The following is a 25,573-nucleotide window of genomic DNA, read 5'->3' as shown; positions in this document are numbered from 1 at the left end:
AGTGGTTGAGCGGCCTTAGCATATTATTAGCACACTAGAGGCCCGGTGCATCCGAGTCCTCCCCAGTGTGTGGGCACTGCTCCACCCCACAGGCCAGAACGGACAAAGAGGCTGAGGGGGCGGGGCCGCTGCCCACCGGATGCCGAGCCGGACGCGGTTCTCGGCCCCTGGGTGCGCGGCCCGCGCCCTCCCAGGATGCTGGGCCTCCACATCCAGGAGCAAACTCCTTGGAGAAGTCCACGTCCACAGAGCGTGTCTGTGTGTCTGGTCCTCAGAGCACCTGACGAGCTGCCAAGGGAAGCTCGCCCTGCCTGCCGCCGGCCGCCCGCCGGCCAGCCCTCACCACCTTCCCCGCCCCCGCCCCATCCGGGCCCCTCACGCACTCTGCGTCCTAGGTGCCACGTGGAGCCACGGGCGAAGGCCGGAACCCGGATCCACGGCGACTGTGGGCTCTCCCAGAGATGCGGAGGATGAGCCCCAGCTGGGAGACGGAGCTGTTTCCTTTGCTTTTATTACAAGCATATAATATTAATTGGCAAAACACTGAATACAAGCTTCACTGTCATAAAATCAAAACATTTAAGCAATATTCCAAAAAAGATTTTAGACAAAACTAGCCACCAATAGTACAAAAGTTACACACCAACACAAAGCATAAAAATGTAAACTTTCAAATTAAACAAAAATATGCATCTGCATTGCCATCCCAAAACCCGTGGCAGCGTGTGGCCACGGAGGCAGGGACCCGCACCGAGGGAGAGCGTGGTTTTCTCACACCCCGCGGGCCGCGGGGACACTGCCCTCCGGGGACACCGAGGGGGCTCAGCCCTCCCCGCCCGGCAGGCGCCGCGGCAGTGCGGCCTGGGCCCTCCGCCTGCGCGGCAGACGCACCCTTAGGGCTGAGGGCACCGGTGCGGGTGGGTGACCGGGCTCCTGAGGAGCGAGGCTGGCGGCTGCCTGCACTAGCCTGACTGCCGGTGCGAAGAGCACAGCCAACGCTGACAAACGTCACGGGGATCGCTGGTCTGCTCCAAGAACACTCACCCAGTGACACTTCTGTCGGTGGCACAGCCGTGCGCGGAGGCACAGGATGGTGGTAAGGACTCCTAACTGGACAGCCCGCGGGCGCAGGCCTGGGACTGCCTCACACCTGGGCTGTCGTGTGTGTGTGTGTGTGTGTGTGTGTGTGTGTGTGTGAGTGTGGGCGCCCGTGCGTGTGTGCCTGGGCCAGGGCCTGGGCACGCGGAGTTGGTGCGAGGCCCGCACACATGCGGCCGCCTGCCTGCCTACCGGGTCCCGTCTGTAAGGCTGCTGACAGGCGACGGGCAGTCCCGAGAACAGCATCTTATCGCAACAACGAGAAGGAAAACCCAGCGGCTCGGTGTGCAGTCGGGACGCCCCAGCCACTCGACGCCGGCACGGGAGCCTATTGCACAGAAGCAGAAAGCATGAACTCGCTCCTCACCGCACCACGGAAACGGCGCCAACGCAAAGGAGGAAGCTTGCACGTCCCTTTCACTTATATGCCTGTAAACAAAGCGGCACGGACCAGATAGCTGATGGGAAAAGAGGATAGAACGCTTAAAATAGAATAAATAATTTTATAAAGTTAAGTTTTCTTTCCAACCCCCCACTCTTAAATTCCATATTATATATCTATCTGCATCTTCTGTTCTCGCGAAAACCGCACGGCGAGTCCCGAGGCTGCAGAGGGCGGGCACGAGCGCCGTCCCAGCCGCGCGCGAGGGGGCTCCGCCGGGAGCCGCCGCCGGCTCTCCCTCCAGAGAGAGCCACCGGCCCGCCTCGGCCGCGGCCGCGGCCGCCCAGCAGGGCCCGGGCTGCTGCAGGAAATCGTAGAAAAATAGGCTCTGCTGCTGCTGGGCCGGCCCGCCCCTCGGAGTCGGGTTCAGCTTAGCACCATAGCAAATGCAAGTTCAAGTGTTCGCACAGAGCTCGGGCCGCTGCGCCGGACCGTCCGAGCCGGAACCACGCTTCTGAAGGTGGACACTCCCGCCGCTCACCCCCTTCACCCCACGGGAACCCCCACGCCTCGGGGACCGCCCTGGGGTACTGGGTTCAGCAGCTGCGCCAGCGGCAATGTGCGTTTTGAGGTAGACAGGTCATGGTTGCTCACACACACCCACTCGCCAGGCCTCGGAGAGCAACGGAGAGCCGTGTGGATGAGCAGGCCGTGGTCTCGGCTGACAGCACCTCGGCCGCCCCTGACAATGGGCTTCCAGGGCTTTAAAAGCCTTACGTTAAGATTGCCTGGACTGAGTTAATTTGGAGATTTTCCTCTGCGCTGATGGCTCATCCGTAGCTGCTTGTGTATATGGAACAGGAAGCAGCCATGAGCCCACAGGTCTGGAGCCAATTTGAGAAAACTCTAGTCCCTAAAGTGAGAGCTTCATGGAAAAGCCAGCACAGAGCAGGCGGGCGTAGGGACCACAGGCCTGAGGGGCAGGGCCGGGGGCCCTCGGGGTGACCATGAGCCCAGGACCACATGGACACGGACACGGACACGGACACGGACACGGGAACGGGCCGTTCTCCCCAATCTCGCCGTCCGCATCCCCAGGGGCTGGTCTAAAGGAACACGTTGTGCTGCCAGGTGTTCTTTCTGATTCCACAGAAACGTGAGCGTTTGGGTGGAGAACGGGGGGGGGGGGAGCGAGCGTGCCCAGGGCTGGGTGTGGGTCGCTGAGCGCCGTCCCCGTGCCAGCCTGGTGCTCGGGGAGGACCACGGGCCAGCAGGGGGACGAGGGGTCAGGCCAGGCCGGTGCCGGCGGGCGCGTGGACTCCCTCCGGTCACCACAGGGACAAGCCCCTCGGAACTGCACTGAGTGGCAACCTCCTTTGTTTTGCTCTCGATATCCTTCCAGATCCCCTGGGACCATGCAGCCATCACCCGCCGTGAAAACACCTTCCGTGACTCTGCGAGGACCCACCCACACATGCGTGCTTTTGTCATGAACCCTAACTCAGCGACTGAGCGGAAATGGCGGAGACTGGAGACCTGGGAGGCGGGGAGGCCGGCTGGCGAGCGGAGGCGAGGGCGGCCGCGGGAGCGGTGAGTGCCGCCGCCTGGCCTGTCACCGTGCTGCTGGTAGTGTCTCGTCGAGTGCGAACTCTGGTACAAAAGTGATAAATACTCTGCTCAGGAGTCCGTCCCGGGCCGCGGTCTGGCCGTGCTCCGCCCGGGCCTCTGCAGGTCACAGCAGGTCCATCTTGGGTCTGTAGTGCAGCAGCAGGGGCGCCTTCTGCAAGACAGGCCGCGGCCAGGCCCGGCTCAGCGGGGCAGAGCGGGCGTGGGGGGGCGCGCGGGCGGAGGGTGCGGCTGCCCGTCTCTGACCTCTGAGGGCCCCTCCCCACCTGCTCCCCCTCCACCAAGAGCCCAGGGAAGGCTGGGTGCCCGGAGCGGCACCCCCACGCCACCAGGGGGCGGCGGGAGGCTCCTGCGACTGGACCTCATCTCTCACCGCAGCGAGGAGCAGCCCCCGCGGCTCCGGCCGGTGGGACCGGGCCCTGCGTCCGGGAGGGAGGATGCGTTTCTCTCTAGAACACGTGACCGTCTGCGCGGGCGAGCAGGCCGCGTGCACAGGCAGCGCTGGCGGCGTGGCAGACCGAGTCCACACCAGCACGAGGCTCACCTTGAACCTCCAGCGCGTGACGACCACGAACTTGAGCGTGTGGTCCTTGCCCAGGATCTCCTCGTTGCACAGGATGTCCAGCTGGCGGGAGAAACACCGGTCAGCCGGGGCGCAGGGGGAGTGGAGAAGCCTCGCCCACCGGCCACCTGGTCCGCCGCCTCCTGGGAAAAGGGAGTGGGCTCCCTGCCGTTACTTCCTCTTCCAGGAGAGGCTTTCAGAGCCTTAGGTCACACAGGTGAGCAGATGGCCCAGACTCTCCCCGTGCCGCCCCCGCAGCCCTGGGGAGGGAGGTGCCCATGCTGCTCTGTGGTTCGCACACAGGCCCGCACGGTCTCAGAACCTGGGACCCTCGTGCTCCGTCAGCTCAGCTCCCCCCGCCCCCCAGTGACCAGGCCGCCCCGGGGGGGGGCGGGGAGCAGCCCCACACGGGCCTCCGTCACGGGCCAGTGTCTATGGCTCCCCCGGGCTCCCCGCTCCATCGCTCACTTCTGTTGGCAGGAGGGTGCCGGGTCCTGTGGAGCGGGGTGGCTACCCCGCCCGGTGAGGGCACGAACCACATTAAAACTGCTTGGACTGGCCGAGACCCATGTGGCTCAGTGGAGGGAGCATCGGCCTGCGGACTGAAAGGTCCCAGGTTCGATTCCAGTCAAGGGCATGTACCTTGGTTGCGGACATATCCCCATTTGGGGGTGTGCAGGAGGCAGCTGATGGATGTTTCTCTCTCATCGATGTTTCTAACTCTCTAACCATTTCGTTCTCTTATAATCCTCTAGTTCTCTTATAATCCTTCTTATTTCTTGAGAATTGGTAGTTATGTCATTTTCATTTCCAATTTTAGTACTTTTTATTCTTCTTTTTCTTAGTCCATCCCAGCTGGAATTTTTTGAAGAACCACCGATCTTCTCGGTTGTTTTTCTACTCTCAACTTGCTTATCTGCCACAATCTCCATTCCTCCCCCAGCTTCTGGGTTTGGCTTGTTTTTCCTGGTTCCTGAAGCTGTGGGTCAGGCTGCTGAGCGGAGATCTCTATTGCTTTACACCTGGCTGTTTACCGCTGTCGCCCATGTGTATTGGAACGCTGTGTTCTCATTTCCAGTCATCTCAGAATTTTCTCATTTCTCTTGGACTCGTTGATAAATTGTGTGTTGTTTAATTTCCACACGCTTGTGTATTTTCCAGACTTCCCTGTGTTACTCATTCCCACCTCTGTTCCTTGTGATCAGAGGAGACAGTCTGCCTGCCCTCTCTGGTAAGACTCTCCCTGGGTTTAGGGCACCTCCTGGCAATTCAGGACAGTCTCCTCACCTCCATTCTTTCCTCTCCCTTCACACCCACATTCTAACACACATCCGAGGACATGCTATGTCACACTCAGGTTCTGGGGGTTAGGAGGTGGGCGTATCTATTGATGGGGTTGCCATTCACCCTACTACAGGCAGCTTAGGTCCCCCAAACCCACCCCATCCCCTCCATCTCAACATCTCCGAGAGTTTCAAGTGATTCCAGTATCAACTTCAAAACCACATCCAGATACCAGCAGCTGAACATCCCAGACCTGCCTCTGACTCACATGGACCAGGGGTGGTGAACTCCCGGTGGGGCCACCTGGGCACTGCCCTCTCCGCCTCAGACTGGAACACGAGGTGAACAGGCACAGGGAGACAGGCCTGTCCCACTGGGAGTTGGACGAGGAAGCACAGGGTGCCTGGTCTCGGCCAGCTCCCAGGCCAGCAGGAGAAACACCAGAGCTGCAGGTGGAGTCCCCACGGGGTGAGGTCTGCCCGGAACCCTCTCCCCTTGCCGAAGGGCAGCTCACGCGGGGCGGAGAGCTCCACCCGAGACCCTGCCTGAAGCTTGGAAGTGACGGCCTCTCCTCATTCCTGTCCAAGCTGGTGGCGTCTCTGCCAACACAGCACTCTCATCAACCCTGTGGGTCTCCATGGCTGTCACAGACCCAGTCCCCCAGAACAGCTCCTCCCCTCCCCTCCCCTCCCCTCGCCTGCAGCTCATCGCTCAGCGGAAGACTGTGCAGCCACGGGCCCTCTCCGCGGAGCCTGCCTTCCTAACATGGCGTTCCGATATAACCGTCCTTTTGCGTCTGGACAGGCTGTGGACGCACAGGATCGTCAAGTACCAGTTTGCTTTTGCTTAGCCCTTCTTTTCTGAGCCGTCTCTCCTTGTGCACTTCGTTGTACGCAGAGAACTAGACCACGCGCTCAATGCTCTGCTTGGACTTCTCAGCTAATTATCCAAGTTTGTCTTCCGAGGCCTGCTTCCCGCCACTGCAGGCCCAGCCAGCCCGCTCTCCGTTCCACACCACAGGCCGCGTCCCAGTCCCACCTGCCGTGTTTTCCGGACCATTCTGCGACATGTGCCTCTGAGAAGCCCCTCACTTACCCCTGGGCCATCGCAGAACCACCTGGAAGGCTGCACTCCCACAAGTCTCTTCAAGGTGACCTTCAAGGCATTGAAGGTTGTGTCTCATAAAATTCTTCTCGTCTCTACCTATCACCCAATTCCAAAGCCACATCCACATACTTGGGGATTTGTTAAGCATCACCCCACTTTCGGTACCAAAATCTAGTTTGGTTTCCTATGGCAACTGGCGGCTTGGACGGCTGAAGTTCACTCTCTCACCGACGTGCCAGCAGGCAGAGCTCCTCCCAGGTGTGTGTGGGGTTCTTCCTGCCACTGCAGCTCCTGGGCCGAGTCCCAGGCCCGCGTCCCCCCCTCCCCCTCCCCCTCCCCCGGGCCCGCGTCCCCCTCCTCCCCCTCCCCCTCCCCCTCCCCCTCCCCCGGGCCCGCGTCCCCCCTCCCCCTCCCCCTCCCCCTCCCCCTCCCCCTCCCCGGGCCCGCGTCCCCCCCTCCCCCTCCCCCTCCCCCTCCCCCAGGCCCGCGTCCCCCCCTCCCCCTCCCCCTCCCCCGGGCCCGCGTCCCCCTCCTTCCCCTCCCCCTCCCCCTCCCCCTCCCCCGGGCCCGCGTCCCCCCCCTCCCCCTCCCCCTCCCCCTCCCCCGGGCCTGCGTCCTCCTCCTCCCCCTCCCCCTCCCCCGGGTCCCGGGCCCGCGTCCTCCTCCTCCCCCTCCCCCTCCCCCGGGTCCCGGGCCCGTGTCCTCCCTCTCCCCCCGTCCCGGGCCCGTGCCCGTGTCTGCCTCCTTCCTCTGTCCTCACACCACCCCTGTGTCTCAGGTTTCCGCTGCTCCCTCTGGGGAGGACACTGTGATTGGCGTGAGGTCCACCAGATGCCCCAGGGCTACTTTACCTCAAGGCCCTCCGTTACACCGAAAAGATCCTTCCCCAAAATGGCTCCATTCACAGGCTCTGGGTCAGGCTGTGGCCACAGCTGGGTCAGGGCCACCACCACCCAGTGTACCTCAGGTCTGTCCCGCCTCACCACCTGGCCCCTCTCCCGGCAGTCCTGTCAGAGAGCCCCTCGAGGGCCGCCCTGGCCCCATTTCTGTCCCCAGCTTAGGGCTATTTTATTTTATTTTTTAAAATATATTTTATTGATTTTTTACGCAGAGGGAGAGAGAGAGAGAGAGCTAGAAACGTCGATGAGAGAGAAACACCGACCAGCTGCCTCTTGCACGCCCCCCCACCGGGATGTGCCTGCAACCAACATAGATGCCCCTGACCGGAATCGAACCTGGGACCTTTCAGTCCGCAGACCGACGCTCTACCTCTGAGCCAAACCAGTTTCGGCAGCTTGGGGCTATTTAAAACCACAGCTCAGATCGGCACCCTGTGCTCAAGGCCCTCAGAGCCCTCTGCTCGCGCCTCTTCACGCAGAGCGGGCTCCTGGGGACAAGGTGCATCCTGGCATCAGTGCTGCCCCGCAGAGGCCCCGGGCCCCCGGCTGTGTGCTCCAGCCCACCACCACGGAGCCCACAAGCCACCAGGCTGTGTTTTCCTCTCGGCATTTATGGCAACTGGACAGTGTTTTACCTACCTGCCCACCCACCCAGTCATCCCGCCCACCGCCGTCCATCCGTCCACCGTCCATCCGTCTGTCTGTCGGTGAACTTAACCCTGCGACACATTTTAACAAGCTCGCTCATCACCCCCTCCCATTCGCGTCTCTGGGCCATCCTGCCTCACTGCTTCCTGGTATGCTCTGGGCAAAACACACAGCTTTTCTTTTCTAATTTAACTCTCCGAAGAAGGCTGTGAGAAAAACACCAAAACCCAAAGCTGGAAGCACCGTGAGGCCAGAAAGGCCGCGTGGCGCCCGCTGCGGGCCGGTACCTCGTTGAAGGACGAGAGGTTGAGCTTCTTGGCGATGAACTTCTTCAGGTGCAGCACGGTGGCCTGGGCGGAGCAGCGGATCCACTTGCGCTTCAGGCCGCGCAGCTTGCTGCTGTTGCACTCGAGGCAGATGCTCACCTTCGGGAGAGAGGCAGCGCTGGGCGGCTCGCCCGTGAACCCTCACGGCCAGGCCGACTCTCTCGAACCAGAAACCAAACAGACCCCCTCACCACAGGAAAGGAATTTTGAAAACCATTTCACACACATTGTCTGAAAACCCACGGACTGTTTGCCACGTTGTGAGAGCGGCTCTGACGCTCCAGTCTGTCTGACTCGGACTCCAGGGGGAACCGAGAACTCTGCTCCCTGTGGGCTCCGGTCTCCCTTCCTCTCTGAAATCAGGCCGAGGCGCGAGCCGTCCGGGCGCTCCTGTGCGGACACACACGTGCCCTCTGCCCACAGGCTGCGCCGGGCACCTCTGCGAGAGGCCCTAGCGGGACAGGCCCCCGCTCTGCAGGATGTGCCCAGGGGGAGCGGGGTCCTGTGGGCCACTGCGGGGCAGGAGCCGGGACAGCCTGTGGTTCACGAGGCCCCTCCCCACCCTCAGCAGGACGGGGCTGTCATGTGTGGGTGAGAGGAACCGGGTGCGCCTGGGCCTGGGAACCACCAGGCTCGAGGGGGACAGGACACGGGATTCTCAGGCTTTTCTGCAGAACCTGTGCGCCCACTTTCCCCTTTCCAGTCTAATGCTGCAGTAAATGGCGTGAGCAGATGCCTCAGCGTCACATTTTAAAGCACCTTTACACCACGAGGTTCACGTTCTCGTGAACTGTCTGCGGGAAACGCGGTGACACCCAGAGCGGGCTGAGGCAGCACGGGTGTGGAGGGTGAACTTGGCCCTTTTCATGTCTGAAGTGCTTTAAGTGAGCCTATGTTACTCTGACAGTCAGAAAGGAAGTAAAAACACAGCGTGGAAGCGGCAGGAAGAGCTAAGAAAGGGAATGAACGTTCTGTGTTTCTGCTTTCTTTCCTGTGGCCTTTCTGCTTTAAGAGAGCGAGCCCACGGGAGGGCGCGGGCGCGGGCGCGGGCCAGCCCCACCTGCTCGTCGCTGCGGTGGTAGTCGCTGTCCTCCTCCTGCTTCTCCTCCGCGGCCTCCGGGTGGGAGCTCTCGTCCGCTCTGGCTTCGCCTTTTGGCAGAAAGAGAAGGTCCGTTTGTAAACCCCATGCCGAGCCGTCCGCTCCTCATACACGTGAAATGCCAGGAAAACTGGTGGGAGGCTGAGCATCGACCTCTGAGCAAGGTCACGGTCCCCTTCCCAGCAGGACACACCAGGCTGCGGGCTTGATCCCCACGTGGGGCGCCAGGCAGAAGCCAATCAGTAAGTCTCTCATCACATGTTTCTGTCTCTCGCTCCCTCTCCCTTCCTCTCTGAAATCAACAAAAATATATTTACAAAAATTTTAATTTATTTAAAAAAAAAAGTGTAGTAAGAGTTTGCACACAAGCACACGCCCAGGGGGGGGCATGTGTGCTGTGTGTGCTCCTGTCAGGACCCCGGGGGCTCCGATGGGTCTGCAGCGGTGGGAGGGGCAGGGAGGCACAGCAGCGCGGCCACCGCGGCTGCTCAACACGAAACGCCTCCACCTCCAGCCCGCACGGTGCCCCCACTGGCATGGCTCAAAGCCACTTACCTAACCCGGTAACTGCCACGCGTCCCACCCACATGCCACAGTATTTTGAATTTAATTGCATCTATCGATGCTTATGGCGTACAAATATGTTTTTATTGATTTCAGCAAGAGGAAGGGAGAGGGGGAGAGAGACATCAATGATGGCAGAGAATCATGGCTCAGCAAGCCCCACAACGGGGATTGAGCCTGCAACCGGGCATGTGCCCTGGCCAGGAGCTGAAGGGTGACCTGGTTCACACTGAGCTGCACTGGCCAGGCTCAGCACCACCTTGAAAGGAAGACCCGTGGTTGCACGCGGGGACAGGCCGGTCCCAGCATGTTCCCGTGGTGTCGGCGGCCGGCGGTGGGGCCAGCAGCCGCCCTCCTCCCTGACGCCCCCAAAGCACAGGAGGCCTGTTCCCGGGCTGGTGTGGCCCCCGGGGAAACGCCACGACATCGGAGATTGCTCTGATCTGTTATCGACGCACAGACCTCCAACACATCAACTTTACCCGGAGTCCACATCCACTCTGCCTCCTACACAGGCTCCCGGAGCCACTGGCCACCCCGCAGCGCCCTCTGCCCCCACCCCCAGGGACAACCATGTCACCGACTTTCACAAGATTATTACAAACTGCCTGGGGCGGGGCAGGCAGGCAGGGACAGGGGGCCAGGGGCCAGGATAAGGTCAGGGTATTGGGGACAGGGGATGGGGACGGGGATGGAAACAGGGGAAGGGGACGGGGACATGATGAGGACAGGGATGGGGACAGGGTATAGGGGACAGGGATGGGGAGAGGGATGGGGACAGGGTATAGAAGACAGGGATGGGGACAGGGTATAGGGGACAGGGTATAGGGGACAGGGATGGGGGCAGGGACCGGGGATGGGGACAGGGACCGGGGATGGGGACAGGGTATAGGGGACAGGGATGGGGACAGGGACCGGGGATGGGGAGAGGGACCGGGGATGGGGACAGGGTATAGGGGACAGGGATGGGGACAGGGATGGGGACAGGGACCGGGGATGGGGACAGGGACCGGGGATGGGGACAGGGACCAGGGATGGGGACAGGGACGGGATGAGAACAGGGTATAGGGGAAAGGGATGGGGGCAGGGGATGGGGACAGGGACCGGGATGGGGACAGGGTATAGGGGACAGGGACCGGGGATGGGGACGGGGACGGGGACAGGATGAGGACAGGGTATAGGGGACAGGCCCCGGGATGGGGATGGGGACAGGAGCTCCCGGGAATGGCCTGACAGTGATCTGTCGCTCACCGTTCCGATGGGGGTCCGAGTGCTGCTTCGCAGAGCCAGTCTCGCCCTTGATGTCCCCAGGCACCTCCAGGCCCAGCTTGTGGTAGAACTCCCGCTGCTTCCTCATCTCCGCTGTGAGAGACCAGGCACAGCTTTAACCTCTTCAGGCCGTGCGCCCTGAGCGCGCGGCCACACACAGCACACAAGAACGCAGACGGTTAAAAGCTGGGAGCTGCCTGGAAGGGAGTCACACCCAAGGCCCCGCAGGACGGACAGGGTCCCGGTGTGACTGGTCTTGCCCACGTCTAAGCCTTCTCTGCGACTCTGCCGGTTCCAGGACTAACACTGCTCCCGTCTACATGCCCCACGGAGTTTGTCCCACACGGATGCGCGTGGGACCAGGAGGACTTGAACATCCAAGTTACATACTAGAGCCAGGCATGCTCTCCACGGACCTAAGGCAGCAGCTGAATCTTCAACCATGACCTTCTCCTGAACCTGGGCAACGGGAAGATCAGCCTCCCTCCCAGTATCACCGTGTGGACGGAGTGCGCCCACCACGCCCCTGACAGGGCAAGGACAGTCTCAGCCTGGAGCACTGCGCAGAACCTTCTCTAATATATATACTTAAACATATGTGCTTACTGACGTCAGAGAAAAAGGGAGAGGGAGAGAGAGAAACATCAACGATGAGAGAGAATTGTGGACCGACTGCTTCCTGCACACACCCCACTGGGGATCGGGCCCACAACCCAGGCATGTGCCCTGGACTGGATTCGAACCTGGGACCCTTCAGTCTGCAGGCTGAGGCTCTATCCATTAAGCCAAACTGGCCAGGGCTATGCAAAACTTTTCAAAGAATGGCCACTCCCACTACAGGATGGGTGTTCACAGAGCATTTCTTTTAATTCTCGTGAAATGTGACTGTAAGTACAGTGACACTGGCACCCCTGTGCCCACAGCGCTGGCTGCAGGTGCCCACCCAGGGCTGAGGGCGCAGACGAGGGACAGACAACGATGAGACCGGCGGGAGGGGCCAGTGAGTTCAAAGCAGGGACAGTGCCGACACCCACCTTCCTGCAGGCCCGGCACCAGCTTGTACACGATGTCCTGCATGGTCCTGTCATGCCTGCAGGGGGAGCAGCACGGATTAGCGGCAGGGTCCTCGCCCCTCACTCCTCTGTGAGGCCCTTTGGCCGAGTTCCCACTGGGCGGGGTCCCCCCCCAAGTTCCCTCTGGGCGGGGTCCCTCCCCCAAGTTCCCTCTGGGTGGGTCCCCCCCCCCCCCAGGCCCGAGTTCCCTCTGGGCGGGCTAGGGGCCTGAGTTCCCTCTGGGCGCCCCCACCCCCCCCAGGCCCGAGTTCCCTCTGGGCGCCCCCCCCCAAGTTCCCTGTGGGCGGGGCCCCCGAGGCCCGAGTTCCCTGTAGGCGGGGCCCCGTGGCCCGAGTTCTCTCTGGGCGGGCCCGTGGCCTGAGTTCCCTCTGGGCGGCCCCCCCCCCCCCCCCCGTGGCCCGAGTTCCCTCTGGGTGGGGCCCCCGAGGCCCGAGTTCCCTCTGGGCGGGCTAGGGGCCTGAGTTCCCTCTGGGCGCCCCCCCCCAAGTTCCCTGTAGGCGGGGTCCCGTGGCCCGAGTTCCCTCTGGGCGCCCCCCCCCAAGTTCCCTGTGGGTGGGGCCCCCGAGGCCCGAGTTCCCTGTAGGCGGGGTCCCGTGGCCTGAGTTCCCTCTGGGCGGGGCCCCCGAGGCCCGAGTGAATGCCGCTGGACTCCTGTCCCGGCGGCGGCCGGGCCCGGACCGGCGCCCGCGCTCACCCGATGTACTGCAGCGGGTGGCTCTGGTGGATGACGATCCTGCAGGTGGGACAGGTGTTGTTCTCCTCCAGGTACTTGACCAGGCAGCTCCGGCAGACTGCGGGCAGAGCAGAGGCACCGTCCGGCCCAGGCCGCCCCGCCCCGCGCTGCTGCCTCGCGAGGAGGCGGGGAGCAGAGGCCGGAGGCGGGAAGGCGGCCGGGCCGGGCTCCCTTGGGCGAGCGTCCAGTGCTGTGCCGGCTGAAAGCTCACAGGACTTTGTGCATCAGAAATTCAGTTATTCCCCCACTATCTAAAAGTACAACTCCCTTTAAATAAAAAAAAACTCTAAAACTGGAAAATACTTTACTTCCTAAAGTGAAAAACACAGGATCAGAGTCGCAGAGCCCTGGCCGGGTGGCTCAGTGGGCATGTCATCTATGCACCGAGGCTGCGGGTTTGATTCTCGGCCCAGGGCGCGTCCTGGTCGGGGAGCATATGGGAGGCGACCAATCGATGTTTCTCTCTTCCCCCTCCTCACTCTAAAATCAACGTGAAAAGCTAGAAGGGAGGTGCAGGTTTGACAGGGCCTGTCTGCCTCAGCCTCCACAACGGCATCACCAGAGAGCGGGCTGGCTGCTCGCCAGGCAGGCCACGTCCGCACAGGCCAGGCGCCTTCCCCGTCTGACCACGTACGGCGCCCCGACCCCGTGTGAAACGTGTAAAACAGCGAGCCTCCCGCCGTCAGGAGTGAACTCCACCTCACGCTGTCTGTTCCACGCAAATCACACCTCCTCCCGGACCGAGCTTTTGGAAATGGTGTCGCTATGGAAGCACTCACAGTATTTTTAACTTGAAATCACTTTTCTGATTTATCCTCACAATCGTTTTTATTCCTGCTTCTGTGTCCTGCCTCGTACTTGAGCTAAAACTTTTGGTTTAAAAAAAAAATAGCCCAAGTATCGAAGAACAGACGACTAGAAACCGTCATAGGCCACATTCTAGACATTTTCACACACACACGTGCACTCGGTCAGACAGTGCACTGGCACACGGCTGTCAGACCACATTCTAGAACATTCTCACATACACGTGTGCAGACACTCGGTCACGGTGGTCGCATCGATGAGGTACCCGCTGCACAGACGGCAGGTGATGTGGGCGTTTATGTCCCAGAGTTTAATCTTTCTGGTCAACATCTTTGGCTTCTGCGGGACAAAAACGCACGTGAATTAATACCTGAGACATTCGGTGCATTTCACCCGAGATGCAGGTTCCAGGAAAGGAAGTCAGAGCGTCCCTCCAGGAGCCAGAGGGCGTGCAGAGGGGGAGGCTGCCCCACACCCGGCCAGGGCCAGGCCCCTTCCCAGCTAACCCCACCGATGGGCCACAAGGGGAGGGGGCACAGGGCGGAGGAGCCCACAGACACCACCAGGATGGCGTGTGCCTCCGAACCGCACGGGGACGGTACCCGGAACCAGACTCCGGCTGAGAGCAGGGAGGGAGGCCGCTGTCCACACCACCAGGTCAGGGAGGCGGGGATGGGGGCCGCCTGAGGGCCGCTGCCGGCGGGAGAGAGGCCCGTGTCCACTGGCCACGGCATCTGCTGCAGGACCGCCTGCCCTGCCGCCCGCCGCCGCCAGGGGGCAGCGGTGCCCTGAGCAGCCCGCGCACCGCGCACACGGCAGGAGGGGGTCTGCCTGGCCTGGGCCGTCACTGCCCGCTCCGTGGCGGAGGCAGAAAGCCTGTGAGGAGCAGCCCTGTCCCTGGGCGCCCCCTGACATCATCCCCGTGAGCGCCGCCCCCTGACAGCATCCCCGTGAGCGCCGCCCCTGACGTCATCCCTGAGCTCCGCCCCTGACGTCATCCCCCTGAGCGCACGGCGTTACCTCCTCAGGGCGCCGGGTCCGCTCTCCGCATGGGCGCTCAGGCCTCGGCCGAGCCGCTGGGGCGCCCGGGCCGCCGCGCTGCGCTCTCGGCGTCTTCTCCCCCGCGCCTGCCCGTCGCGCTCCGCTCCGCTCCCATCTTCTGCAGAAACGGGGATCAGTCCCTCCAGGGGTTCAGCCCCTCTGGGGGCTCAGCCCCTCCGGGGGCCCGGTCCCTCTGGGGGCTCAGCTCCTCCGGGGGCTCAGCCCCTCCGGGGGCTCAGTCCCTCCGGGGGTTCGGCCCCTCCGGGGGCTCGGCCCCTCCGGGGGCTCAGTCCCTCCGGGGGTTCAGCCCCTCCGGGGGCTCGGTCCCTCCGGGGGTTCGGCCCCTCCGGGGGCTCGGTCCCTCCGGGGGCTCGGTCCCTCCGGGGGCTCGGCCCCTCCGGGGGCTCGGTCCCTCCGGGGGCTCGGCCCCTCCGGGGGCTCGGCACCTCCGGGGGCTCGGTCCCTCCGGGGGCTCGGTCCCTCCGGGGGCTCAGTCCCTCCGGGGGTTCGGTCCCTCTGGGGGCTCAGCCCCTCCGGGGGTTCGGTGTCCCTCACGGGGTTCAGTCCCGCACGGGGACGGCACTGCTGCCCCGGTCCCTGCTGGATGTGGAGTCCCGGGGCCACAGCGCACAGAGCCGGCCGCACAGCAAGGAGCCGGGAGACGCAGGTTCCTGCACCCGCCGGCCCCCCCCCCCCAGTGTGCTTCCCGAGCTCCCACAGGCCCCGCCCGAGGGAGGAGGTGCACCTAGCCCCGGCGATCCCGGAGGGAACCAGCGCTGCTCTCACCTGGACCAGTGGCTGGGACCCTCTGCTACATGCTGGGCCTGCGGAGACAGACAGCAGTGTCACCAGTGCGGCCCCCACACCGCGACACCCATTGCAGCACCAACCCGCGACCCCCACTCTGTGACCCCCACTGTGATCTTCACACTGTGACCTTCACACCGTGACCCCCACTGCAGCCCCCACCCCACGACCCCCACACTGCGGCCCCCACACTGCAACCCCCACTGCGATCTTCACACTGTGACCTTCACACCGTGACCCCCACTGCAGCCCCCACCCCACGACCCCCACACTGCGGCCCCCACACTGCAACCCCCACTGCAATCTTCACACTGTGACCTTCACACCGTGACCCCCACTGCAGCCCCCACCCCACGACCCCCACACTGCAACCCCCACTGCGATCTTCACACTGTGACCCCCACACCGGGGCAATGGCCCGGTCAGTGAACGCGTGGAACCAAAGGAAAGCAAGAATTAATGACAGTGAAGGGCCAGGGTGCACAGAGGGACACAGGCCAGTCTTTGGCCGTGGTGTCCCTGAGCAGGTGTGTGTGGGGGGTGCACCTCGGGGCAGTGGGGAGTCTGGGGACAGCGGGGCGGGGCCCCCGAGGCAGGATGAGGGCTGTGAAGCTCGGAGAAGCATTTGGGGCCCTGGTGGCGGGCTGGCCCGGAGGGACGGGCTGCAGCTGTTCTGTAACTTCCGTGTGGTGAGCAGGTGTCTCGGACCACCGCCCAGGCCCCTCCCGCAGGCTCCAGTCTGGCTCGGGGCACAGGGGGACGAGGATGTGGGCTCTGTGGGGGTGGACGAGACACCCAGCACACGGTGTGTTCGGACCAGGGAGAGGCCAGTGAGGCTCAGGGGCCCAGAGCCGTGCCGGACAGGAGCCAGGCGGGCGGTGAGGGCCGGCCACGGCTGAGGAAAGCCTCTGGGAGGCCCAGGTACAGGGGGCAGCCCGAACGCCATGCGAATGCTGGGTTTACCACCAGGACAGCACAGCCGTGGAACCACTGGCCAGCTCGAGTTCACACTACACCCATTTACATCATCCAACTCCCAGCTTTCCCATAATTGCATTTGTTATTAACTACTCTTTGGAGGGCAATTAAGTTTCAAAGAAAAGGGCAGAGGGAGGGAGACGCAGGCCTGGGGGCCCTCACACGAGGCTGCGCGGCCACACCCCTGCCCGGCACGGGTGGCGTGGCTGTGGCTCCTGAACCTGTCCCAGTGCGGGCCTGTGCCACGGCGGACGGGAACAGGGGCCTGGGCCGCACCTCAGGCGGAAGAGGCGGGGAGGGTGACCGCAGCGGCGGGTAAGGTCGGAAGGGGGCCACAGGGGAGTCCGCACGGGCGGGGAGGGTGCCGTGAGGCTTCACTGAACACGGGACACGGGACACGGGACACGGGACAGGTGACAGCAGTGAGCCGCGTCTGGGCCGGCGAAGCTGAACTCTGTATAAAGGAGTGGGGGCCGTAAACAGAAAGCCCAGGGGTCCCACGACTCGGAAGCCAGTGCGTGTCTCCAGGGCGCCTCTCGGACCCCAGCTCCAACAACGCCCGGGGAAGCAGTGAGGCAGCGTTCCCGCCTCGCACACGGCCAGGCGGGCGGGAACCGCGGGCCGAGCCCACGTGGCCGGAGCCGAGGCGCGTGCCCGTCGGGAGAGCGGGCCAGGGGACTCTGGAACAGCAGCGAGTGCAGGGCACACACATAACTGTGACCAGAAGGGGGAAATGGAAAGATCTCCCAAGGCACCCCAAAAAATCACTCTGAAATTCACTACCCACTCCCAGTTCCTGTTCATCCTCGCCGGAGGGTCTCTCCCCGGTATTCAGAGAGTGGAAGGGAGAGGAAACATCGATGTGAGCGAGATACACTGATTGGCTGCCTCCTGCAGGCACCCTGGCTGGGCCTGGTGGGCGACCCTGAATGGAACTGGGTGCGCTGGCCGGCGCTCTAACCACTGAACCACTGGCCAGGGCTCCATTCTGAGTTTTTTAAAAACTTAGAGAATTAAGAATAGCTCTGGCCAGTGTTTCTCAGTGGTTAGAGCACTTGCCCATGGACTGAAGAGTCATGGCTCAATTCAGTTGAGGGCACACACTTTGGTCACAGGCTTGATTCCTGGCCGGGTTGGGGCACATGCAAGAAGCAACCAATCAGTGTGTCTCTCTCACATGAATGTTTCTCTCTCGTCTCTCTGCCTCCCTTCCACGCTCTCTAAAAATCAATGGGAAATAGCCTCAGGTGAGGATTAACAGAAACGAAATAAAAAGTGGCCTGGCTGGTGTGACTCCGTGGTTGGGCACTGATCTATGAACCAGCAGGTCACGGTTCAAATCCCGGCCAGGGCACGTGCCTGGGTTGTGTGCTTGAGCCCCCAGTAGGGGGCATGCAGGAGGCAACTGATGAATGGTTCTCTTTCATCATTGATGTTTCTCTCTCTCGCTCCCTCTCCCTTCCTCTCTGAAGTCAACAGAAATATTAATACATTAAAAAAGAAAACAGCAGCCGAGTGTGGTGGCCTGACCTGGGGCCGTCAGAGGGTTGAGCCTGCTGGCTGGGCAGAAAGCAGAGCCGTGTCAGCTGCCACAGCCCGGGGAGCTGAGGGAGAGGGACAGGGCCCTAGACCAGGGCACCTCCGGGCTGACCTGCTATGTCGGCCTCCGTGACCGAGCCGCTGTGCTGCCCCAGAGCTGTGGCAGGGCCCTAAGCCAGCAGGTGCGTGGCGATCCGTTCTGCAGCCACAGGAAACAGGGCAACGGGATCCAGAAACGGCCGCTCCTCGCAAAGAGCGTTTCCCAGGCACGGAACGCAGCGGCCAGCAGCTCCGCCAAGCCCCACCGGGCGAGGACTGGGCCAGGAGACAGACTAACCCCGGACGCCCTCACGGGGCCTGGGGCAGTCGGGCGTAGACTCATGGTGGGTCCCAGGTCGGGATCGGTGAGCACAGCGAGGAACCAGACCACGGGTCCCGGGAGCCGGGGACCTGTCTTGGACAACTGGGCCAGCGGAGACCCCCTCTGAGGGCCGGGGCCCAGCCGGGCCGGGAAACGAGCTGCCTCCCGCCGGCCCAGCCGGGGAGGAAAGCAGCCCCTCTCTGACTCGGGAGTCGTGTTCCCGTGAACGACCCCAGCACCTCTGCCCCTCGGCGGGCACAATGTCGGCTACAGGCATCGGAGCGGCGGCGGCCCCGGAGTGCCCTGGGAAAGGGGGTGGCCCGTGGACAGAGGCCCGGCTCCGGCTCCTGTGCAGGACTCCAGGCTGTCCTGACGCCTGTGCTCCCGGCTGGCTCCTCCCGCCAAGGCCCTGGACCTCGGGGCCTGACAGGTGTGGCCAGCAGCACAGCCCACGTGACACCACCGGCCGGCAGGACGCGGACAGCAGTGAGCACATGCCTCTCCCGCACTGCCCGGAGCAGAGCCTGCGGGGACAGCACCATGAGGCCAGGAGCCGACAGGCGGTCTGCCAGCGGCGCCGTGGGGGCAGGGGACGGCCTGGGCACGCACGAGCCTGCCCGTCAGGGAAGGGAGTGTCCCTCCGAAGACGCCCTCAAGACCCCGGGGAGGTTTGGGGGTGAGCAGGGTATCAGCTAACCCGGGAAAAAGTGCCCCCGGCCCGCCTGTGAGGACAGCCCGCAGCCCTGAGGGGACCCCTTCCGGCCCTGCTGCCCGAGGCCCTCAGGAAGGCGTGGTCGGCGGCAGCCAGGCTCCGGCCGGCCACAAGTACGCACCAGAAAGACACGCAGCAGACCCGGCGAGACGGACGACGAGGAGGGGCGGGGCCGAGGGGCGGCAGGCCCTCCCTGCATAACCCTCTCAGTTCTCTCCACCGTGTTGTCCCCAAATAAAACACGGGCAGGACAGTAAGATGAGCCCGGCCGGCGTGGCTCAGGGCTGAGCGTCGACCTACAAACCAGGAGGCCACGGTTCGAATACGTCAGGGCACACGCCGGGCTGCGGGCCCGGTCCCCAGTGGGTGTGCAGGACGCAGCCGACTGGTTATGCTCTCTCATTGTTAATGTTTCTATCCCTCCCTCTTTCTCTCTGAAATCAAGAAAAATGTTTTTAAAACAAAGAAAAGATGACAGGACTTGAAATCCAAGAAGAGGACAGGCTAAGCCTGTGGCTGGCAAACTCATAAGTCCACAGAGCCAAACGTCAACAGGACCATTGACATTTCTTTTGAGAGCCAAATTTTTTAAAATTAAACTATATAGGTAGGTACACTGTTATTAACTTAATTAGGGTACCCCTACGCTGGCCTTTGCTAAAAACTCAAGAGGCCAAAGAGCCGCATGTGGCTCTCGAGCCACAGTTTGCTGACCACAGGGCTAAGCCTGTTTTGCCCCTCACGTGGCACCTGTGGCTGCGCCTGGGCCTCCTGAGGGGCAGGTGGACGGGGTGCGAGCAGAGCCATCCTGCGGCTCAGAACCAGGAGCCTCCGGACAAGGCCAGGAGGCCATCACCGAGCAGCTGTGAGCAGCGGCCTCCAGCCAGGCTTTGTGGAGCACCAGGACGGAGGGTCCTCTGAGAATCCCACGGAGCAGGGGGACAGGACCTGAGTGGTCTCAGGGGGGCCTCGGCAGCTGCCTGCTGTTCACCCAGAATCCTCTGTCACTGCGGCTTTGTCCAGCAAGTACGGACACGTTTGCGAAAAAACCCACTGAACTCCACCCCCTGAGTTCACCTCAGACGCCCTCCTCCTCAGAATCCAGCCAGCCTCCCACTCGGCGGCTAAGAGCTCTATCTGCCGGGGGGGTTCTAGTTCTCCACTTCCCCGCGAACAGCCCGAGCAGGCTCTAACGAAGTGGCCCTCGCCCCGCGGGACACGCTCTCCGGCCGCCACCCGGCCCCAGTCCGTCCGTGGGGCGCACGCAGGCCCCGCAGGAGGGTCCCGCCGCTGCCACGGCGATGATGAGCTCTCGCCGTGGACCGGGAGACGCGGTCTCAGCAGCACAGCGACGGGGGCATCTCCGAGACCATCGGCAAAGAGGCAGCGGCCGGAAGCTGTTCCCAGACCTCCCTCCGCGTGCTTCAGCCACAAAAGAAAACCACGTCTTCAACTTCAAATTCGATTCTGACCATTAACCACACGAAATCCAAGTGAAACAAACAGCCAATCCAGCCACTTAACAAGTTAAAGAACAAAAGCGCAGACTGAAAACAAGCCGTGCTCTAGGACCGACGCCACACACCCAAACACCGACTCCCTCCCGAGGCCTCCCGGGGCTGGGCGGGTCTTCGGGAGCCCGGGGCCGGTGCCCACCAGGCGGGCTGGAGGGGGGGCCTGTGCCCACCAGGAGGGCTGGAGCCCCCGGCAGAGCATCCCGCAGAGCATCGGCCGGAGCTCGGGGCTGGGCGGGTCTTCGGGAGCCCGGGGCCGGTGCCCACCAGGCGGGCTGGAGGGGGGGCCTGTGCCCACCAGGCGGGCTGGAGCCCCCGGCAGAGCATCGGCCGGAGCTCCGGGCTGGGGCGGGTCTTCGGGAGCCAGTGGGAGCCCTCCGCCAAGCATCAGGCTGTGGATGAGTCCGACCGCTAGACCCTAGGGTTTATCTGCAGGGACTTCTCTGCTCCGGGGAGGTGAGTCCCTGAAGTGCTCCCACCTGCAGCTCCCCCTCACACAGCAGCTCCCCCAGCTCAGTGTCCCCACGGCCCCCCCCCAGCTCAGTGTCCCCACGCCCCCCCCCAGCTCAGTGTCCCCACACCCCCCCCCAGCTCAGGGTCCCCACGGCCCCCCCCCCAGCTCAGGGTCCCCACGGCCCCCCCCCCAGCTCAGGGTCCCCACGGCCCCCCCAGCTCAGTGTCCCCACACCCCCCCCCAGCTCAGGGTCCCCACGGCCCCCCCAGCTCAGTGTCCCCACGGCCCCCCCAGCTCAGTGTCCCCACGGCCCCCCCCAGCTCAGTGTCCCCACGGCCCCCCCCAGCTCAGGGTCCCCACGGCCCCCCCAGCTCAGTGTCCCCACGGCCCCCCCAGCTCAGTGTCCCCACGGCCCCCCCCCAGCTCAGTGTCCCCACGGCCCCCCCCCAGCTCAGTGTCCCCACGGCCCCCCCAGCTCAGGGTCCCCACGGCCCCCCCCCAGCTCAGTGTCCCCACGGCCCCCCCCCAGCTCAGGGTCCCCACGGCCCCCCCCCACAGGCAGCTGCCCTCCACCTGGGCACTTCTCAGGGGCAGGCCCTGTGAGCTGACACCTGGCAAGTGCAGGATCCACCTCCTCCCCGTGACACCCCCTAGTCCCTCCCCATGACCCCCCAGTCCCTCCCCGTGACACCCCCTAGTCCCTCCCCATGACCCCCCAGTCCCTCCCCGTGACCCCCCTAGTCCCTCCCCGTGACCACCCCTCCTAGTTTCCCAGGGATCTCATTTCCTCCCCTCTTATTTTCCCCCAGTGACCCTAACCCCGTCCTAGACCCTCCCCATGACCTCCACCCCTTCTAGTCCCCCATGACCCCAGCCCCTCCTCATCCCCCCATGACCCCAGCCCCTTCTAGTCCCCACACCCTGGGCAGCTCCTCCCGAGTGTGGGCTGGGCCCTGGGCCTGTAGCAGACAGAATATGGCAAAAGGGATGCATGTCCCTGCCAAGATGAGGTCATGAGACTGGCCTCCTTCTAGCTCCCTCTCGCTCTGTGGCCGGCTCCTTCTGAGCTGACGGGCGGGCGGGGAGCCCCCGTGGAGGGAGCCCGGGAAGGGGCCCCGTGGAGGGAGCTGCCTCTCAGGGGTGAGCCTGGCAGCAGACCTCCCCCACTGTGGAGCTGCCACCAGCACCCCGGCTGCAGGCTGAGGCAGCTGGGGACCCAGCCGAGCGGCTCCCGGACCCCTGGCCACAGACACTGAGGGGAGAACTCTGCTCTCGTAAGGCCTGTGTTTGGGATAATTTGTTGGACGGCAATAAATACAGAATACAACCCCTGGCATGACCACACCCTTAAAAATCCAAAAGTGCATGTGTGTGTGGGGGGGAATATGTAATATTTTAAACACTAAAGAATTTAAATTTAAAAAATCCAAAAGTGGGGAAATAGCGCCTAACCCAACAAAACACTGCCAGCCTCTTCCAAGGGCCGCAGAGCCATGAGGTGAGGGCATGTCTAAAAGGAACCGGAAGTCGCAGGAGGTTCATCCGGCAGACACTCTGACCTGCACCCGTGGGGGCCGGCGAAGACTGGTCCCGGGAAACGGCGACGTGAGCACCCCCCATGCTTCCCCCGATAACCCAGTGGCGCCGGGCCCCTCTCCCGCGGCCCGCGGCCAGCCTGCGCCCGGGCTGGCTAAGGTGCAGGCCCAAGGCGGCCGTCTTTCTCCACGTGTTCCCGCCGCACGCCAGTCCCAGGGCTGCCGCCCACCTCGCGCTAGGCGGCCGAGTGAGGCCCTGCCTGGGGCCTTCCCTTCTCCAACACCCCCCGTCTTACGGGGTCACCCCCCCGTCTTACGGGGGTCACCCCCCGTCTTACGGGGTCACCCCCCGTCTTACGGGGTCACCCCCCGTCTTACGGGGTCACCCCCCATCTTACGGGTCACCCTGGAGCCCTTCCGGGCGGAGCAGCATGCAAGCACCCTGCTTTTTCATCACCACTTCCGACTTCAAGGAGCACAGAGGCAGGTGCTAGAGGACACCCCGAGTTACGAGCTTCAGGGGAGCAAAGGCTCACCCCAGTTCCTGACACGTCCCTTCCTGAGGTGGAGACGGTCTCTGCTCCAACTTTCCTCCCACTGACACCCCCTCACACACACACTCACACACACTCCACACACACACACACTCACACACACACACTCACACACACCCCCCCTCACACACACACTCACACACACACACACCACACACACACCCCCTCACACACACACTCACACACACACACACACACACACACACACCCCCTCACACACACACTCACACACACACACACTCACACACACACACACTCACACTCACACACACTCACACACACACACTCACACACACACTCACACACACTCACACTCACACACACTCACACACACACTCACACTCACTCACACACACACTCACACACTCACACACACACTCACACACACTCTCACACACACACTCACACACACACTCACACTCACACACACTCACACACACACACTCACACACACACTCACACACACTCACACTCACACACTCACACACACACACTCACACTCACACACACTCACACACACACTCACACACTCACACACACTCTCACACACACACTCACACACACACTCACACACACTCACACTCACACACACTCACACACTCACACTCACACACACTCACACACACACTCACACTCACACACACACGCACACACGCACACTCACACACACACTCACACACACTCACACACACTCTCACACACTCACACACACACACACACACTCACACACTCACACTCACACACACACTCTCACACACACACACACACTCACACACACACACTCACACACACTCACACACACACACTCACACACACTCACACTCACACTCACACACACACACACTCACACACACACACACACTCACACACACACACACTCACACACACACTCACACACACACTCACACACACACACACACACGTTGGAAGCCCAAACTCCTGGCTCGGACCGCCCTCCCCCCCAACCTCCTAGACACACAAAACACCTCCAGACTCAGGATGGGGGGTGCAACCCCAGGACCCGGAGAATGGGGTGAGTTGGTGGCACCACCACAGGGAGGGGAGGGCAGCCACACACTAACCCCAGGCCGAGGCCGGCCCAGGAGCCCTGAGCAGGGGCTGGGAGGACAGGGGCAGCTTTCTGGTCTGGGAGTGGGCACAGGGTGGCCTGGGAACCAGCGTGGACCAGGAGCCCCTGGTGAACCCCCAGTGCCAGGGGGATGGGCCCCCACTCTGCCTCACATCTGCCTCCGAGGCCCAGCCGGGCGGCACCGGCTGAAGGTCAGAGGTCTGCAGGCCGGCCCTGGCGTTCAGGGGCCTCGCAGAGGGTGTGCACCTGTGGGGCCGGCTGACCAGGGTCCCTGATGCTCAGAGCCTCCATAGCACAAGGTCCAGATGAGTGGGCTGGGGAGTTTGGAGGCCCCCTGGGTCTTGTCTCACAGCCCCAACTCCTGGGGGCCTGGCTTGGGTCCCGCGCTGCTCCGTCCACTGGGGAGGCCTGAGCACTTCCCACCACTGTCCGGAGTCCAGGTCTGGCCGAGACCTGTCTCCAAGCCCAGCTGTTATCAGGTTCCTGGCCCTCCCGAGAGCCGGGCCTTCACGGTCCTACCCCAGCACCCCACCTCCTAAGGGGCCTCTGTGAGGCCGTTCACCCCCAGAGCCTGTCACATGGCTCAAGCCCTGCCTGCTGGGACCGGCTGCCTCAGTCCCTGGAGCAGGCCTTTCTGGGTCTGGGGTCCCAATCCTCCGAGGGGGTGTATGTATCCCCGAGTCCTGGCCTTTCCATGGCCTGTCCCAGGTGCAGACCTCTCAGGCGAGCCCTCCAGGCCCCCCCCCCCCGCCCTGGTCCCTCCAGGCCCTGGTCCCGCCTGGCCCGGGGGGTCCCGCCCGGCCCCGGGGGTCGGCCCAGCCGGGGTCTGTCCGGTCTGCCCGGCCCCGGCGTCTGCCCAGCCGGGGTCTGTCCGGTCTGCCCGGCCCCGGGGGTCTTCCCGGCCCCGGGGGGTCTGCCCGGCCCCGGAGGGTCTGCCCGGCCCCGGGGGGTCTGCCCGGCCCCGGGGGGTCTGCCCGGCCCCGGGGGGTCTGCCCGGCCCCGGGGGGTCTGCCCGGCCCCGGGGTCTGCCCGGCCCCGGGTCCCCGCACTCCCCGTGACCCGAGCTGGTCGCGGACCCTCCTCGATGCCCATCCCGCGGGGACGCTCTCAGCGCCCGTCCCGAGTCCAGCGTTCGCTGGCCCCGCGGTCGGCCCTGCCGGGCGGTGTGTCCCGGGCTCGGCCTCCCGGGCCTGCGGGCCCGGCCGGGGTGCGGAGCCGCCCGGGCCCGGGCACGGCCGAGGCCGCGGCCTGAGCGCCGGGCGCCGCGGGCCAGGCCGGGCGGGGCGCGGGCTCACTGACCTGCCGTCTCGGCTGCGGACGAGCGGGGCGCACGCGGGGGCAGCGCCGGGAGGGGTGGGGGCGCCGCTCCCTCCGGGTCCCCCCAAGAGCCGGAGAAAAAAGCCGTCCGGAGTTTAAAACAAAGAGGCGGAAATGCCCGAGCGGAGCCGAGCCCGAGTCAGGGGCGCCGCGCTGGGAGCATGCGCGTTGCGCGGCCCCGCTCCCACCCGGCA

At 63.6% G+C, this 25,573-nt stretch overlaps 1 protein-coding gene across 3 annotated transcripts; it reads right to left on the bottom strand.

The window, feature by feature from the left end:
- Window positions 1-495: 495 nt before the first annotated feature.
- On the bottom strand, window positions 496-25,573 carry PCGF3 (polycomb group ring finger 3). 3 transcript variants are annotated; one of them, XM_084907458.1, is made up of 12 exons: window positions 25,362-25,573; window positions 15,305-15,342; window positions 14,498-14,636; window positions 13,699-13,816; window positions 12,632-12,728; window positions 11,899-11,954; window positions 10,847-10,957; window positions 8,993-9,081; window positions 7,894-8,031; window positions 6,048-6,107; window positions 3,651-3,731; window positions 496-3,260 (listed from the first exon to the last, which is right to left on the bottom strand). In XM_084907458.1, exons 4-12 carry the CDS (start codon window positions 13,805-13,807, stop codon window positions 3,213-3,215), a joined length of 789 nt encoding a protein of 262 aa, XP_084763584.1. In that variant the 5' UTR covers window positions 13,808-13,816; window positions 14,498-14,636; window positions 15,305-15,342; window positions 25,362-25,573; the 3' UTR covers window positions 496-3,212. The 3 variants fall into 3 exon arrangements, with proteins under 3 accessions (XP_084763584.1, XP_084763583.1, XP_084763585.1); XM_084907457.1 differs by having other exon boundaries at window positions 14,498-14,633; window positions 25,362-25,438; XM_084907459.1 differs by lacking the exon at window positions 6,048-6,107.

The sequence above is a fragment of the Pipistrellus hanaki genome (assembly GCF_964339955.1).
Source record: "Pipistrellus hanaki genome assembly, contig: scaffold_92, whole genome shotgun sequence".
NCBI lineage: Eukaryota > Metazoa > Chordata > Mammalia > Chiroptera > Vespertilionidae > Pipistrellus > Pipistrellus hanaki.
Note: the sequence above shows the minus strand (reverse complement) of the source record. Positions and strands in the feature narration are given on the sequence as shown.